We start from the raw sequence: 17,237 nt of genomic DNA, 5'->3' as shown, positions 1-17,237 counted from the left end.
GGTGGGCGGCCGGGATCCCAACCCGGGCCGCCAGTAGCGGAGCGTGCGCACTTAACCGCTAAGCCACGGGGTGGCCCAGATGTGTAGTTTTTAAAGGTTCCTCTTTGCTGACTTCTGCCCTTTTGAAATAAACCAAGGTGGAGCTTTTTCATGTCACCTGTGATCCAGCTGATGTGATTTCTTGCTCAGGAGCTGTGGCCAGAAGGGTGTTTGGAAAGCTGGGGTCCTGAGCCTGGGGGAATAGAGCAGGCACATCTCCTGTGATGTTGACAAGGATGCGTGCATGGCACCTCCAGCCTCTCCTGGAGTCTCCTGGGGTCTCTCCCCCAGGGGGAAGCAGTAGGCAGTGTGGGTACCCCTGTGCTTTCCTCTGTGAAAGAAGTTGACAGCATGTCCCTCCTCCCCCAAAGACTGAGCCATTTGGGTCACTCCTTCCAAATCTCTAGGGTCGTTCACAGTTGGAAGCATGCTCTCTGGTTCATGAGCCCGTCACTTGATCCACCCACCTGCCCCCCCTCAAGAGCTTTTCCTTCATAACACGCATCATGTGGACTACTGTTAGCACAGTGCTTCCGGGCTTGGCTGCCCATCTGACTTCCCACAGGCCGAAGGATAAGCAGGATCCGTGAGGTGTGGTACAGTCACGGACACAGCAGGGTTTTGGTCTCAATCCTGCTTGCCAGCTGTGTGACCTCGGACGGGCCGTTTCACTTCACTTTTCGCCTCACCTCTCTGGTCTCCTCCAACTCCCCTTCCCTTCACAGTCAAATCTCATGGAGTTGTCCACACTCTCTTCCTTCCCTTCTTGCTTCTCATTCAGTCAGCAACACAATCCGTTGAGCTTCTGTCTCCAGCTGGCCCCTGGAACTACCTGGTCAAGATCCCTGATGACACCTGTATTACGTTCGAGTTGTGGAATCAAGGGGCATTTTTTTCTCCTGAAATTCGATTTTCACAATAATCTTAAAAACAAAAGTGAAGCAAAACAAACCAAGAAGAACAATGAAAAACTAGGCAGTTTAGCCTAATGGTTAGAAGTGTGGATTTTTTTGGATTCAAATCTCCAAACTTCACTCTCTACACATGTAAAATAGGGAAAATAATAGAACCACCTCAGAATCGTGGGAAGGATAGTAAACCCCATTGGATGGCAGCTGTTATACTTTGATTGCTGTTTCACTTCACGTGAGGGAATCATTGGGAAGTCTTTGTTTTGCTCCCTTTTGGCCACTAAGAGGCGCACTTTGGAGCAGAAGAAACGCGGGGGAAATAATCTGAAAATTGAATTATTCTCCGGCAGAGCGGCACCTACTCGTGGCGGAAGCGGATGCCCGCCATCAGGTCCTAGAAGCTCAGAAAGAATTCCAAATTTTCTACGCAGTCCCAACGGCAGGTATGAAAAATGTTCAGTACTACTCCCGGATACTACACCCTAGGAAGACACAGGCAGCGTTCGACTTTTTCACTGTTACTTCTCTGGCGTGTCTATTTTCTTTGGAGGACCGAGAGCCGGAAGCGCTCACTGTTACCTGCCAGGACCTGAGGGCTGAGTCCCGTCAGCCCTCGCGCGCCGCCTCGCCCTCTCTTCCTCGCGCTGGTCCCGCGGCGGCCGACGTCTCCATTCGGTGAGTCTTTATGCTTCGCCGTGCGCGTCTCTTCAGTCCGCGTCCGGTCCCATCGCCCCGTGGTGGGCAGGCCTGTCCTTCAGCGGTCGCCTCGGTGGGCACCGTCCTTGTCGGCTGGCTGGAGCGCGAGCAGGAGAAGAGCGAGGCGGCCGGCGAGTGACTGAAGTTCGCTTCCCGGGCGCTTGCCCTCCTGGGGAGGCCGCTGGGGTCAGTCGGGCCTGCAGGCCGCTAGTCCCGGCCCTGGGGGCGCGGGGCGCCTGTTGGGGCCGGACTAAGGGGGCCGCTGGGGCGGCCGGGGCTTCCGTCCTGACGGCCCTGGGCTCGGTCCTCGGATCCATCACCGCGCTTGGTGCTGTCTGCCCACGTGTGTCCTTCTGCTTCCGCTGCCCCACGCGCCCTCCCTCCAGTGTCGGGGCCTGGGGCTGCTGCTGCGGCGGGATCGCCGAAAAAAAAAAAGAAAATACGAGCTGCGAGGCGGCTCGTTCCATTCACAGAAATTCTGGTAGCGGGTCAGCACTTCTGGGAATATGAAACCGCGTCCTTGTTTTCGATGAAATCATGGCGCCGGGCGCGGAGGGAGTCATTCCCTAATTAAACACATGTTCATTGAGTACCTACTGTATGCCGAACAAAGAAATTGATCGCTGAGAAGAGAACAAAAAGTGGCTACAGCAGAAGAAAATAGGGTAGCTGGGAAGGCCACCTCCCAGAGGTGGAAGTGACAGAGGAAGGTCACTGTTACGCTGATACTCAGATGAGCTCCAGGTAGAACAGTATGTTCAGACCTAGAGGCGTTTTAGAAGCACATCCTGGTTTTGTATAGCGTCTGAGCATACTGCAGAGCAGCAGCACCTGGGGGAACGATAGGTTTCTATTTACTGACCCTCTTGGTCCGGGCACTGCAAGCATTCAGTGTGCAATATCTCATTTTACAAGTGAGAAACCGGACTCGGGTTCACGTAAATTCCCCAAGGCCTGCATAACTAAAAGGAAATGCGACCATCTGGGGGGTGGGACACTTTGTGGAGTGGCATCTGCTGCCCCTGTTAAGCTGAGAACGTTTTAGGTCGGCTCTTGGCGTTCCTTCTTGGCTTTGAGTGGGTGAGGTGACCCCTCACCTCCCAGGATCGCGTCTGGAGAGTGGCTAGTACTCTGCCAGCTTCGGAGACGGGAGGGAAAGCAAGCCTGGCAGAGGGACCCATTCCATTCCCAGCTGTCTCAGTAGCTGGTGATTGGAAGACACTCTGCAACAATGTTCAAGTCCTGGGCAAGAAGGCCTCCTTCCAGGGCTCTAATTGGACACAGTCTCTGCCTCTTTCTTGAAGGCATCATGGCTGCCCTCAGACCCCTGGTGAAGCCCAAGATCGTCAAAAAGAGGACCAAGAAGTTCATTCGGCACCAGTCAGACCGATATGTCAAAATTAAGGTATATGGCCCTGGGATGGAAGTGTGTGTTGGGGTGAAGAAGGGGTTCTTCAATGGGCTGTTGGGTTTCTGACGTCTAGTGGGAAGGTTACTGTCGGCAGATGAACCGGGCTGGTGCTGGAAGAGCACTGGGCAGAAACCCGGGTCTCCCTGAGTGTGCCTTCCTGCCACTCCGTCTTTTGATGTGTAAACTCAAATTTAAATGACGAGGGACACTTGGCTGTTCTGAGGTGTCTAGAGGCTTGTACTTGTATCATATTTCAGGTGGCCTCGTGACAGTATGAGAGGTAGATAATCCTTATTTCGTAGATGAGCAGACTTAGGTCTTGAGTGCAGTATCAAAGCCCACGCTCTTCATCTCACTGTATACACAGTCCCCTCACGTCGCATTGGTATGTAGTCTGCTTTTCCTTTGCTTAGGAGGAGTGGATGGGGGTCTATATTCCTGGTGGTCAGATGTAGGAGCCTCATCTTTTTCCACCAAAATATATAAAGAAGTAGTGAAACTCTGTTACCCAAGGACAGCTACTGTTTGCCATGTTTCCTTTTCATTTGGTCCCGTTTTTCCTCCAAAGGGAAGAGTTGGCAGTCCATGCAGACCCTGACCTTCCTGTGTTTTCTTTCAGCGTAACTGGCGGAAACCCAGAGGCATTGACAATAGGGTGCGCAGAAGATTCAAGGGCCAGATCTTGATGCCCAACGTTGGTTATGGGAGCAACAAGAAAACAAAGCACATGCTGCCCAGCGGCTTCCGGAAGTTCCTAGTCCACAACGTCAAGGAGCTGGAAGTGCTGCTGATGTGCAACAAGTGAGTTGGGTCCCACTGGGTTCAGGTGTCAGAAGTCTACATCTCTGTGAGCAGTTTTGGCAGGGGTTCTAGACCTTTTAGAATGCACTTAGAGGAGTTGCATATTCTCCCAGGAGCTTCGAGAATGCTTGTTGGGGACTTCACAATGCTTCTTTTGCTGGAGGGGGCGGAGCCAGACAACTTGTCCTGAGAAGTGTAGACATCCAAGACCTGGAAAGAGAAGGACTTTGCTTGACACTACGAACACCACAGTGTCGTGCTGGCAGTCATTTCGAGAGCTTGCTTTATTTATGCGGGAGGCAGTGGAGAGAACAAACATCGCCCCAGAGCTAAGGGGCACTCCACGCCGGAGCCACGGGTATCTTCAGAATGCTGCAAGAGGGCCGGCCCCATGGCTTAGCGGTTAAGTGCGCGCGCTCCGCTACTGGTGGCCTGGGTTCGGATCCCGGGTGCGCACTGACTCACCGCTTCTCCAGCCATGCTGAGGCTGCGTCCCACATACAGCAAGTAGAAGGATGTGCAACTATGACAGACAACTATCTACTGGGGCTGTGGGGGGGGAAAGAAAAGGAGGAGGATTAGCATGGATGTTGGCTCAGGGCTGATCTTCCTGACAAAAAAAAAATGCGCAGGAATAGACGAGTTGCTGCCTGATGTAGGGCTCAGTGTGATCTGAGGCGGAGGAGAGGAGGAGGACTTTGTTTGCAGGCAGAGAGGACGGCCTACACAAAGTTGTAGAGATGCATGGAGCGTTCACAGTGTTACTTGCAAGTGTTTTGAGAAAGTTAGACACTTGGTGAGCTGTGTGTGTGAGACTTTTTGGGTCTGCTTAGGCCAAAAGTGGAGCAGTAGGATGAGAAAAGATTTCTCAAGGGAAGAGATTTAGACACCTTGACTCTAGATTGGAGGGAATGGTATTTTTTGGTTCAGCAGAGGACAGTTTATTTTCTTCTCTTCCTGTGAAAGAGAAGCTAAAAACCTGGATTGTCCTAAATCAGAAAGGATGTGGAGAGAGGGTGACTTACTGGTAACATCTGAGTGCGTGCATGTTTACAGAGACCTTTTATCTATAGTGATTGTAGACACAAGTAATAAAAATGAGCAAAACCATTATTCTCACTCGTGGTTGAGTTTCTAGGTTGGAAGTTTAACCAGGTGTTGAAACACTGGAAATTTGCTTTAGAAAAGAGTAGTGTAGGGATTAATGGTGGTTGCCCAAACAGCAAGAAGCAGGTTGATAGAGAATTATGACAGAAAGATGCAATTTAATGCCTGTCGTGTAGCAAGATGATTACAGTGCAGATGTTGCTGATGCCATAAAGATACTCTTTTTTAGTAGCAGCAGCTTGGCAGTTTGTATCTGCCAAGAGCCATAGAAATACTCTGAATCGATGATCTTTAATCCACAAGTTCCATTTTGTGGCATTTATCCTTAAATGATTGAAAAGCAGGGGAACTTTATAAGCTGATCATTGTAGCAGTAACTGAACAATTGAAAATATTGGTGAATGGTGGGAGTACAAGCACTGGGTGGACTGTTATGCATACATTACAAATGTTGGGGCCAGCCCGGTGGCACAAGCGGTTAAGCGCGCACTCTGCTTTGGTGGCCCAGGGTTCGCAGGTTCGGGTCCCGGGCACACATTGATGCACTGCTTGTCAAGTCATGCTGCAGCGGCGTCCCATATAAAGCAGAGGAAGATGGGCACGGATGTTAGCTCAGGGCAGATCTTCCTCAGCAAAAAGAGGAGGATTGGCAACAGATGTTAGCTCAGGGCTGATCTTCCTCACACACCCAAAAAAATAATAATAATTGTCATGTATGGAAAATGCCCAACAGGGTATTTAAAATGATATGTATTTAAGTATTTAAAGTGGTATGTGCAGTGTGATCGTGATTATTAAATACACCTACGGACAAGGACCTGAGGAGTTTTTGAAAATACCACTTAAATCTTGAAAACAAAGATTTGGGGAACATTTTAAAATTTAGCTACTTTGAGGTTGAAAGGACTTCATGTACAACAAGAAAATTCTTTGTCTGGATTTGCTTGTCTCGCTGTTAAGATGTTTTCCTACAGAGCTCTTGAAAAGAACTGTGTATATGCCCACTGCCTCATTTAATTACTCCTTACAGTCTCTTCTTTGATGAAATTCGTCCATGGGTAGAGTGTCTTTTCTTAATCCACTGTTGGTGGCTTCATAAATTCTCCTTCCTGAAATGTGCCCATTAGGCCACTTTGTTATCAAACTGGGGCACGTGTAGCTGTGAGTAATGCGTGAGTTAGAACGGTATCTGGCACACAGGTGCTCATGACATGTTAGGTGTTGTCACTCACTGGGTAACTTTAGGCAAGTGTTACTTCTCAACTTGAACTTTGTCACAGCAGTCAAACAAGTAAAATGTTTATGGTCTGAGCCAGGGAGCCCTTGGCTCAAATTGTTGGGTTCAGCTCTTGACTGCTTTGCAGAGTTCCAAAACTTTTCATGGGCAAGTCCAAGCTCCTGAGACTGCCCTGAGCTGGGCAGCTTGGCCAGAAGGACTGAGGGCAGGAGAACCTTTGAACCTGGAGCTGGGCTGAGCTCTCCTGACCCTGTCTCTTACTTAATGTGTGACTTGGGAATTCACTTCCACCTTTGTGGGCCTTGGTTTCCTTGTCTGTAAAATGGAGGCAATACCTGGATTACAAGGCTGCTACGAGGATTAGATGAGGAGGACAATGAGAGTGCTTTTTGTCACTACCAGGGAACACCTCGAGAGTCTTACTGCCAGTACCATGGAATTAGGGGAGTGCTGATTTGGGGCGTGCAGGTCTCGTTCAGCAGCCATTTACCAGCACCCTCTTTGCTCAGTACTGTGGCTCTGGAGGTGAAGGGACCAAAGCCATTGCCTTCCCAGTGTTGTGTATTCCCAGGCTGGCTTGCTCCTTACCCACTCACCGATTCTCTTCCAGATCTTACTGTGCTGAGATTGCTCACAACGTCTCCTCCAAGAACCGCAAAGCCATTGTGGAAAGAGCAGCCCAGCTGGCCATCAGAGTCACCAATCCCAATGCCAGGCTGCGCAGCGAAGAAAATGAATAGACAGCTCGCGTGCACATTGTATTTGTGTTAATAAAACCATAAAACTGCCATCTGGCATTCCCCCCTTTGTTTTACTCTTCAGTTTCTTACTTTGACAGCTTGTCACAGGGACTGTTCTTTTGCCTGTTGATGCTCTGTGGAATCTTCCATTTGGAAGGAGTTGGTAAAGGATACTCAGTCCTTCACAGGGCGCAGACCTCAGGTGTCCACACCAGCCTTGGTTGGCTCCAGTCGGGGCTGGGGAAAAGGGGGGAGACTTGGCCCTCAGACCAAGGTAGGTTCTGAGACCCTTGATTAAAGGACCTTGCAGCTCGGAGCAAGTAGTCACTCTTAGCCTCAGTTTGTAAAGCTGGGTCACAGTTACCCTCTGTGGTTCTTGTGAAGATTGAGAACATGTGCATGAAAGGATCGAGATGAATTTTTTCTTACTCCCTTAAATGCTTATTTGGTGCCAGAATAGCACCCTATAGCTTCTATCCAAAAATATACAACAGGATGACACACAAATCCCTCCACTACGTAATAGCAGCCTTAAAAGTGTCTTCCAGTCTCCCTCCTGTGACCTGCCCCAGCCTGCTGCTTCAGGCAGAAGTGAATGGTTTCTGAAGGTGTGGGATCCTTAACTGATGGTAATGGTAACGGGCCTCTTGATTGGTACAATCAAGCTCCCTTTTCAACTACAGCCCTAAACCTTAAGCAACAATAGCTAGAATTTAGCTAGTTTAATGATAAGGTTATGATACCACTTTTCCAAGAAATGGTATTAAGTGGCACTATAGGTCACATGGGTATAGCATGTGGTACTTTAGTACAAAATCGATGCTTATCGGGTGTTTTTGTTTTCACCATCCTGGTCAACTGAGCAGAAATACTACACTGATGGTTTTCTTGGTGTGCTAGGCATGATGGGACTTAGGTCCCTTAGTTCAGTAGACACATGTCTTTCTTATAGGTTGACGACCACCTGTTCAAAACCTAGTCAGAAACAGTTGTTGAGTAAATTGTTGGTCATTTCTGTGATTTCTGTAAATTGACTTGGGAGGTAGACTGATAGTGCTCTATTGGGGAGAAGAATTGTGCAGAGAAAACAGTGACAATTTAGGATCTCTCCTTTATTAGCCTGGGATAGCACAGAAAATTCTCTGGCCTGTTGCTTAATATCTCTGTGTCCTCGATACTAAAAACTAGAAACAACATGTTCAAAACCTTCCTCAGAAGGACACCAACCAACTGGTTATGCCTACGTGGGGTGACGTGAAAGGTGGTTGTACTTGTCTTTGTGCTCTCCTCTTTGCCGGTTTGCTACATGAGAGTTTTGAAATTAGGAAAGAAAACACATTAGATCTAATTCCCTGCCGCACCCACCTCCCCCTGCAAAAAACCCGTACTTGCGATTCATCACTGCCAATTAGAAATAAAGCATTTTGAATTCTAAAATATGATTCTCAGAATCTGAGTTTTTAAGGTGCCCAGCCAAAGTACTAATTTTTGGCACATCAGATCAAGTGAAGTGAAGAAATTGGAGTGGTGTGAGTGGTAAATCTGGGCTACTAGTGGGAAGGAAGGCCAGCACGCTGCCTCCCAGCCCTCTGCAGCTGTGAGCGCGGGAGTATCTCTAAATACTACCTAGGACGTTGTGCGGCAGGCCCTCCCCAGTTTGAAGGGACCAGGGCAGTGTAAAGACACATCCATCTTCGAGGGAGTCATGGAAACTCTGTGTTGTGTTTGAATGACTGTCCTGAGTTAAAGGGCTCAACTGCTGGTAGCCTTGTAGCTCCGGAGCTGGGGGCCTGAGTTGGGGTCCCTGGAGAAGACACTGTAAACCCCGACCAGGAGCAAGAGTGCCCCCAGTGAGATGAAAGGGCAAAAGTAGAGGCCTCAGACTTGGGCAGGCCCCCTTCTCTTGAGTAAGGGCCCACCTGGGGACTGGGGGAGGACTAGCTGAGCTCCATTGAGTCTGTGCTGGGGGCTGAAGCAGAATCCTGGATGCTTTCGAAGAGGGCTGCGAGTTCAGGGTTGGATCGGATTTGAGAAGAAAAGTCGGCCATGATGGGGCTTTTCCCCACTTCAGGGATGGTCAGCAGGGCGGCCACTGCCCTCATCGCAGAACGCTTCAGTTCATCTTGCTTCTCAAACTCCTGCTTCACGGAACCAGCTTTGACCTAAAGCCAGAAACAGTGAACAACGAGCCATCCTTTACTGACCTGGCCTTGTACCACAGCCTCCTCATTGGGCCTTGTTTCCTCGTGACCAGCTGTGATCCTCACCAGCTTAAAACCGCACACTCCCCTGCTTCGGGCTCCTGTGGTTCCAGCCTCCTGAAGGCTTCCTCCACCTCTGGGCTTTTACACTGGCTCCTTTTCTCAGAGGGTGGTTCTCTGTCCTTCAGATCAGCTCCCATGTCACCTAAGGGGCCTCTGACCAGCTGATGTAAATTGCCCATTTTCGTTAATAAATAAGTTGATGGTGACAATTGCTGTAAAGTGTTCAGTTAATTGTCTCCTTGTCCTGACAGGGGGCATCAACTTAGCTTTATCTACTGTGCTGCACACAGGCTCTTGGTACCATGTGACTTAACTGCATGAATGGATTACCGTGACTGGCTCTACTGGCCTCTTCGCCCACCCAAGTCCCTGCCCCTGCAGTCCGTTCTGCAGAGGGCAGCTAGAGAATCAACGCCCCAGACTGCCTTGCCTGCTTTCTGTTTCCCCATCCCCCACCTTCTCCCACTTACTCAGAGAATCTCAGGAACCCCCCCCCCACTGCTTATGGAATAAAGTCCAGATTCCTCCTGCTCGCCTCTCAAGGCCCTCCACGACTTGGCCCAGACAACACTTAGGCTCTTCCATAAAGAGTCTAGTGGTTAAGAACTTGGCGTTGGGGTTGGACAGTCCTGGGTTTGAATGGCTCTGCTCTGTAGAGCTGTGACTTCAGGTGGTCACTTCTTTGAGCCTCACTTCCCCATCTATAAATAAGAGCCTCCTTTTCACAGAGTTACCATGAGGGTTAATGACTTAATACAGGTCCATTACCCTGTCTCTGAAACCCTTGGGGCCAGATGTGCTTTTTGAATTTGGGATTTTGGGGGGTTTTAGGAAAGTGATACTGTACAGATAACATGGGTCTGGTACAATACCCTGTAATCAAATACATTAATATTTCCCCCACTAAATTTATGAAAAATTTAAGAATATTATTAATATGACAATAAGAGAGAAATAAAGGTTATAAACAGCCTCATGCTAGTTCAAGTCAAGTTTTGTTGCCAAACAAGTTACTAAAAAGCTTTTGGTTTCCAGAGCTTGGTAGGTTTCAGAATTGTGGGTGAGGGGAAGTGGATGTCACAAGCTCTCATCACCACGGCATCCTCTCAGCAGCCAGACTGACTGGCTTTTGTGTGGGTGGGCCTCAGATCAAAGTGAGTGAAGGGGTCTCCTGACTCTGCAGTGCCACTGGCAGCTCCTCCCTGTGACTGGCACTTTTCTCCACGCTGTCCAGTTCAAAGAAAACGAGACAATTTGGCCGCTGAGACTGCCCAGAGTTCGGTGGCCCTGCAGAACCACTGTTTTCTTTGATTAACTTCATACTAAGCAAATGTTAAAAATGGAAACTTACAAGGCAGGTTTCTATTAATAAATTACTAATTTTATCTGTTTCATCCACATAAGATTTCAGTTTTTTGGAAAAGGTTTTGCTACTTGAAAATCATTGCTCTACAGGTATCCTCTTTAAGCTCCAATCTAAAATACTCTGCCCTCTTTTTGGTTAATTCCCACCCTTCCAAAACCCAAATTAGTTCTTTCATTCAGCAAGAATCTCCTGGGTACCCCCTGGGTGTGCCGGGCTCTGTTCCCAACACTGCAGCTTTCCATGAGGCCTTCGTCCCAGATCCTGACCCTTGAGGCACTCCAGTCTAGCAGCAACTCTGCCCTATATCCATCAGTCAATCAATCGATGATTTCTATCTGTCTAAGAGTCTGACTCAGTTTCCCAATTAGGATGTGAGAGGAGGGAGCCTACCATGTTCAATGTTGCATCCTTAGTACCTTGCACAAGGCCTGGCACCCAGGAAATGTTTAATGAATGAAAGAAAGAGACAAAGCTGGGTTTGAATCCCAGCTCTGCAATTTACTAGCTGTGTAGCCTTGGTCAATAACTTAACCTCTCTGAGCCTCCGTTCCCCTGTGTGTACAATGGTAAAAATAAGAAGTACTTTATAAGGTGATGCTAATAATCAAATGAAGCACTTCATACACCACCTGTACCGCGGGAGGTTCTTGGTAAATGGTAACTATGAACAGTCTGCTGAGGACCCAGCAGGTGCACCCAGGGCTGGGCAGGGGGCTTACTTTGGCGGTGCAGGTGGCCCTGAGTGGCTCAATGAGCCGGTCCACCCTCTGCAGGACGGGCGCAGGACACAAGGTAGCCAATCGAGCGAGCATGATGAAGGTCAGCATCTGCCCAGGGGGAAGGAGACAGAGTTCTTGGTAAAATGGCCCAAGACCCAAAGCAGCAGGCCCCGGGGAAGAGCAGAGGCTCTGGACCCACACCCAGAGCTCAGTGCCAAACTCAGCACTGATTCCTGCAAGGCCCTGCCCGAGTCTCGCCCTCTCTGGGCCTCAGTTCTCGCATCTGTAAAGTGTGCATGATAAGGCCTACTATGCCAACTACACTCGGCTGTCCTGACGAGGATCAGATAAGAGAGGTACCAGGAGGCGGCAGTTCTCAAGCTCAGATGCCCACAGGGCCAGGCAGATACTGTCCATGAAAAAGAGGGCCAGGTGGGAACTGGGAAGGAATAAGTAGTCCACTCTCCAGACAGTGGCTAGTTAGCTCCAGCCGGTTGTGGCTAGGTGGGACTGTGGCCAGGATTGGACTGTTTTCAAAAGAAACCCAGATTTTCATGTAAAATCTCTCAGTTTTTAAGTGTTGGCACCTGATTAAAAACAACAACAACAACTGTGTGAGCCAACTAAACACGTCTACAGGCCTGGATTCAGCCTGCAGGAGAATAACAGTGCCCTCTGTTGAAAATGGTAAAGACCCTAAAATGATACAGTTGTCTGAAATCCACATGCATGCCCTACCCATCGCCACCAGCTATGCACTCTGCCCTGATCTCCCCAGGCCCCACAGCAAAGGAGGAGCACTGGGGCCAGAGCAGCAGAGAGCACGGCATTAGCCATCACAAGTTACGACTGCGGCTCTTCCACTCCTGGGGTGTGCGACTGAACCAGCCAGGTCGCTGTTTCTCCCCTGTAAATTGGGCATCACAGACTCACTCTCCAAGGGTTAATGTGAAGACTTGACAAGATAAGTGTCGGTGCTCAATAGATGTCACACCCACCCTCTTCAGCAAAGAGGGCCTGGACACGGGTCCAAAGGCTGCTCTGACGCCCAGCTCTGTCCTGTGCTCCCTGGAGGGCGGGCAAGAGGGGCGTGTGGCCAGAGTGGGCGAGAAGAGTAGAAAGACATGCTCGAGCGTGGGAAAATTTCCCATGAAAACAACTCACTTCTCTCACTGGACAGTGGGTCTTGGCTAGCTTTCACGTCAGTGCGCAGGGATCCTGCCCCTCTTCTCAGTGCTGCTGGCACTCCGTGACCGGAGGCACCCAGGTTGGGCCAGCCAGAACTCCCGGAACTGCGTTCTGGGGACACCAGCCCCCTGAGACATCTCTCGAACACCAGTCATGCCCAAATGGGAGAACCATGGCGCACCCTTCCCCCACCTGGAGACGCTCACTTAATGCTGTGAATCCCAGCATTTTCCACTAGTTCTCAAAGAACTAGTATTCCATGGCATACACTTTGGAAAAACCTAACCCCTCTTTAAACCAAGAGCTTGGAGCTGGAACAGCAGGAAGCATAATTCTTTCTTTCTCTTTCTGGGGGGGTGGCAGGGAGTAACGGTTTAAAACAGTAATAATAAAGGTGAGGAAGAGACAACTAAGACTAGACATGCAGGAGGGAAGGCTTCCGTGGGCTCGAGCCCAGAGTCGTCAGAGCGTGCCCACCACTCTCCAGCAATGCTGGGGGAGGCCTGGCCTTTGGGGGCCCACTGACAATGGGCACCAAACGCCTAGAAGGACCAGGCTTTTCGCTCAGGATCCCATTGAGAGCACCAGGTGTCACGGTGAAGCACCAGAGCGTTCTCTGCAGTGTTGTTTATAATAGTGAAAATGTGTCAACAACCCAAGTGTGTAACAGTGAGCTCAATGGAAGTGGTAATTCCTGTGGTCATGAAACATGAGGGCGAGGACTGATACATATCGACAATAAAAGAGCAACATCCAGTAAACATAAGCTAAAAGTCAAAGTACCATACGTGGTGGGCTCTTACTTCTGTAAAATACACGCCACACACCCATCTCCACGGCTTTGAGAACAGCGACCCTGCCTGTCACGCTGCCCTCTGTGTGTTGGCACTCACCAAATATTGGCTAAGTAAATTAATGAATGGTTTTTTGTGCATCATCCCAGGAAACATACTGAGATTTACAACAGTGGTCCTCTCCAGGTGGAGTGGAGTTTTTGCATGATTATTACTCGCTTCTTTATTTGCTTTTATATGTCTAAATCTTTTAAAACAAGCATGTATTACTTTGGTTATTTTACATTGGTTTTTCATTATAAAAGTGATTCATGCTCATTGTATATATTTTTTAAAGCTACAGAAAGATATAAAGTGAAATCTGTCTCCCCCTTCCCTGCCAGCCCCTGCCTAACTCACATGGGTAATAATAAAATGGCGCAAACTTCTGCAACTCGCTTTTATCACCCAACAGTGGGTCTTGGCCATCTTTCACATCAGTACACAGAGGTCCAGCTGACTCTTTTTAACACTGCTAGAATTCCATGACTGGAGGCACCCCGTCTACTGAGCCCGCTCCCAGTGAGTGGACGTTTAGGTAACTGCCAGCTTTTCCCAACCCCCAGAGAGCTGTGATGAACAATCTTGAACATAAAACTCCGAGCACGTGTTTAGGGATCAGTCCAGAGGAGACAGAATTGCTGGGTCAACGGCTGTGTCTGAGATTTCTAAATTTTTCTGCTTATTTCCAAACCATGCTCCAAACAGCTTGCCCAGTGTAGACACCCACCAAAGGTGTTTGAGGTGTGGGTTCTTTTTCTTATCGGAAAAGAACAAAGCAGCTATTTTCACGGGGGTGCCTGGGGTAGGGAGTGGTGGAAAAACAAGCAATGGGCCCGGGGCGCCTGGCTGTCCGCTTGGTGCAGGGTGGGTGTGGGTCCGGCAGGGGATCGTCCTACCCGGATATCGTAGTGGTCCTTCAGGCCATCTTCCACGTGGTTCAGGAACTCGCAGATGTCCAGCTGGCCCAGGCAGCTCTCGAGCAGCGAGTACATGCATTCGAAGGCCGCCTTCCGCACGTCCAACCCATCGTCCACTGTGTGCTTGAAGGGTCCCATCTCCACCTGCAGGAAGGAACGATGACGAAAGGTTGGGGGATGTGACCCAGGGTGTAGGAAGACCTCTCCTAGTTCCTGCTGCACACCCCACGCCTGTTGTTCAGTCCTGTGTCCCACCCCCAAATCATGCCTCATACACTGAATCTCCACGCCTTTGCTCAGCCTGCAATGCCCTTTCCACCAAATGGTAACGGCAGTAACAACAATTACTATCATAATCTACTGAGCAGTTATGATGTGCTAGGCATTGTACTGAGTGCTTGACAGATGACATTGTACACAAGCATCACAACAGCCCTAGGAAGACAGTGCTACTATTAGCCCCATTCAACATATGAGGAAACTAAGGCTCAGAGAGGTTAATTAACTTGCCCGAGGACACACAGCTAGTAAGCAGCTGAACCAGAATTAAAAACCCAGGTCTCTCGGAAGCCATGAGGCTCTGCTCTTTCTTTTTCTTTTTTTTTCTATTCACAAAGAAAAAGGTCCAGTCCATCTTTTAATCTTTTTCAAAGTTCCTGAAATTACAGAACTAAACCGAAATGTATTGATATTCCACTCTTACATTTCCATGACAAACAGAAAAAACAAATTTCATGAGCCAAAAAAAAACGGAGAAGCTTATAAAACTAAATATGGATCTCAGCATTGACAGCTGAGCAGAGAAAGGAATTAAAACACTTTCTTTAAAAAAAATCACAAGTAGATGATCAAGTGTGTAGAAACTGAAAATTTACAAACTATTTAAAACCTGGCATCGCTGACTGTTCAGAAACTACACAGATAGATCATGGGCGGTGATGAACAGCAGAAAGGGACAATGGATGACCTGCATGGTTCTGGCTGCTCCCCATGCCGCCCGTCTCCCAGGACAGCCTGACATTGATTAGATACTGTGCCAGACTAATGCCGGCAGCAGATCCAGTGATGGTAACCCACTCATCAGTAGGTCCTTCCAACGCGTTCGCAATTTGATTTGCACCCCAGACACCGACGGATCTCATCGATTGTGGCACCTTGACGCCCGATTATGCAGCTCATCACATCGTTTGAAATGGTAAGTTCATGAGAAGTAGTCTGAGCAGATGCATCCAAACCCCAACAGCCTTTCACCCCTGGAGAGCTGGAGTCAATGCCACTGAATCCGGTGTTGCCATGCGTCATGGGAAAAGGAGGCTGTTGCACTGCCAACCGGTGCAGCTTGGTCAAATCTGGCTGTGGAATGGCATACTGTCCTTGAATGGTAAAGGCCTCTAGAGGTCCCTCCAGGTCAGGGCTGAGGCACACGGACGGAGTGGTGTGGGGAAAGCTCGTGCTGTCACTGCCTGTTGCTGTACCTGTCCTGACCACCTGCAAAGATGACGGAGAACTGGACGGCTTGGGCTAGTAAGGGACAGTCATGCCCCTCGGGGGGACTCCAACATGACCACGCAGATCTGTTTCACACACTCAGTGATGGACTGTGGAATCCCAGCAACAGTGATGGCCCGCTCAGCTGAGTTGGGGAGCATACCCCCTGCCACCTGGACCTGAGCCCCAGTACTTGCTCGTATTTCCTTGATCTTGCAACCACCTTTCCCAGTGAGGGAGCCACACTGACTAGCAGGGACCACCAGCCTCAGGGTGACTGGGGGTCTACTGGCACCTGTGCTATTGGTCATAGTGCTGCTGATGTCCTCTTCCAGTTTGTCAAGGATCACAGCAAAGGCTTTGAAGATGGCATTAGTGGGCCCAGCCAAAGTAATAATTCTCTCGGGACAATTCCCTTCTGAGATGTTAATACGTGCACCGCTCTCCTTGCACATCTTCTTAACTGATTGTCCTTCCTTTCTGATGATACTGCCAACTTCCTTTCCAGGCATAAGTAGCCGGATGGTGAGTGACACTTAATCCACCTCAATCACACTGGTGTCCATGTCGAGCAGTGTTCTGGGGAGCTGGACTTCAAGTGGTTAAGTCTTTGGTCACTGGTGGAGTGAAAGCCAAAAACTGCAGGCATGAGGCCACTGAGGGGGAAAGGGGAGCGGGCGGGAAGGGAAGGGTGGGAGGCTGGGGGTGGAACAACAGGGGGCAGGAAGGTGAGGGGGGACCCCCAGCCCGCCAGCGGTGGGTGGAGGAGGAAGAGGGGCCTGGGGGAGGAGGAGGAGGAAGGGAGAAAGAGAGCCGGGGTGGGTGGGAGAGGGCACAGGGTGTGGCTGCTCCGGCTGCTGGGCTGGGCGAGGCTCTGCTCTTAATGGTAAACTCTTTCTCACCCCTCAAAGCCCAGCTCAAATGCCCTGTTTTTTGGGAAACTTTCCTAACCCCTCTAAACAGAGGGGTTAGGAACCACTGACACCAGGTGGTTCAGACCTTTTCATTACATCGTGCGATAACTTAGCTATTAAATCACTTTTAATCTCTGCTCTGCCCCTTAAATCCTTACTGCACCAAGTGGGCTCTGAATAAGTTAAATAATCAGCAGAGTGGGCGTCTCTCTCCTTCAGGAGGCCCTGAGCTCCCTGGTGGCAGAAACCATAACTGGTCCAGCTCTGAGTCCTGGCACCCGGACCCAGGGCTGGCGCCCCATGGACACCTGCTGAGTGCTGAGTGACAAGCGAGCCACCATTACCGAGTGCTGACTGTGTGCAGTTCTGCAGTTCCGAGCACTTGCGAGATTTAACTCTTTAGATCTTCTCAAAACCCTGTGATGTGAACGTGTGAGGAGAAACAGACTCAGAGCAGATCAGGCTGCCCTGGCCGGGGTCACTGTGAACTAACAGAAAATAAATATATTGGTCTCTGCCCCTGGTTCCTGGCTCAGGGCTCCTAAAACTCTTGTTAATGCCCACGTGATAGGAGCACTAGGAGAAGCTTTTGTTCTGTTGAGG

The 17,237-nt window shown here is 49.6% G+C and overlaps 2 protein-coding genes, 1 non-coding gene and 1 pseudogene across 5 annotated transcripts in view; 2 read left to right on the top strand and 2 right to left on the bottom strand.

Annotated features, from left to right (window-relative positions):
- Positions 1-2,740: 2,740 nt before the first annotated feature.
- LOC147917143 (small nucleolar RNA SNORA7) lies at positions 2,741-2,880 on the top strand. Its single transcript, XR_015552408.1, has one exon. It is a non-coding gene; the product is annotated as a small nucleolar RNA SNORA7 (small nucleolar RNA).
- Positions 2,881-2,931: 51 nt separating this feature from the next.
- RPL32 (ribosomal protein L32) lies at positions 2,932-6,992 on the top strand. The gene is made up of 3 exons (XM_004443147.3): positions 2,932-3,051; positions 3,677-3,858; positions 6,813-6,992. The coding sequence occupies exons 1-3, from the start codon at positions 2,956-2,958 to the stop codon at positions 6,940-6,942; spliced, it is 408 nt and encodes a 135-aa protein (XP_004443204.2). The 5' UTR covers positions 2,932-2,955; the 3' UTR covers positions 6,943-6,992.
- CAND2 (cullin associated and neddylation dissociated 2 (putative)) overlaps positions 6,886-17,237 on the bottom strand; it is a 35,658-nt gene continuing 25,306 nt past the window's right edge. For all 3 annotated transcript variants that reach the window (XM_004443148.3, XM_087431545.1, XM_087431544.1), the window contains exons 13-15: positions 14,212-14,376; positions 11,292-11,399; positions 6,886-9,104 (exon numbers count right to left, since the gene is read on the bottom strand). In XM_004443148.3, coding sequence (XP_004443205.2) covers positions 8,880-9,104; positions 11,292-11,399; positions 14,212-14,376 — 498 coding nt within the window. In that variant the 3' untranslated portion in view covers positions 6,886-8,879. The remainder of the gene's footprint in view (positions 9,105-11,291; positions 11,400-14,211; positions 14,377-17,237) is intronic.
- LOC147917142 (poly(rC)-binding protein 2 pseudogene) lies at positions 15,109-16,316 on the bottom strand (annotated as a pseudogene).

The sequence above is a fragment of the Ceratotherium simum genome, chromosome 5, assembly GCF_057802395.1.
Source record: "Ceratotherium simum simum isolate JZ-2026a chromosome 5, ASM5780239v1, whole genome shotgun sequence".
Classification (NCBI taxonomy): Eukaryota; Metazoa; Chordata; class Mammalia; order Perissodactyla; family Rhinocerotidae; genus Ceratotherium; species Ceratotherium simum.
This window is presented reverse-complemented; position numbering and strand designations above follow the sequence as displayed.

What these genes read in the sequence shown, in the direction of transcription:
- RPL32 (XM_004443147.3), top strand. Translation starts at nt 2,956, where the DNA reads ATGGCTGCCCTCAGACCCCTGGTGAAGCCCAAGATCGTCAAAAAGAGG. An exon ending in ACCGATATGTCAAAATTAAG is followed by an intron (nt 3,052 to 3,676) that starts GTATATGGCCCT and finishes GTTTTCTTTCAG; the next exon opens with CGTAACTGGCGGAAACCCAG. An exon ending in GTGCTGCTGATGTGCAACAA is followed by an intron (nt 3,859 to 6,812) that starts GTGAGTTGGGTC and finishes ATTCTCTTCCAG; the next exon opens with ATCTTACTGTGCTGAGATTG.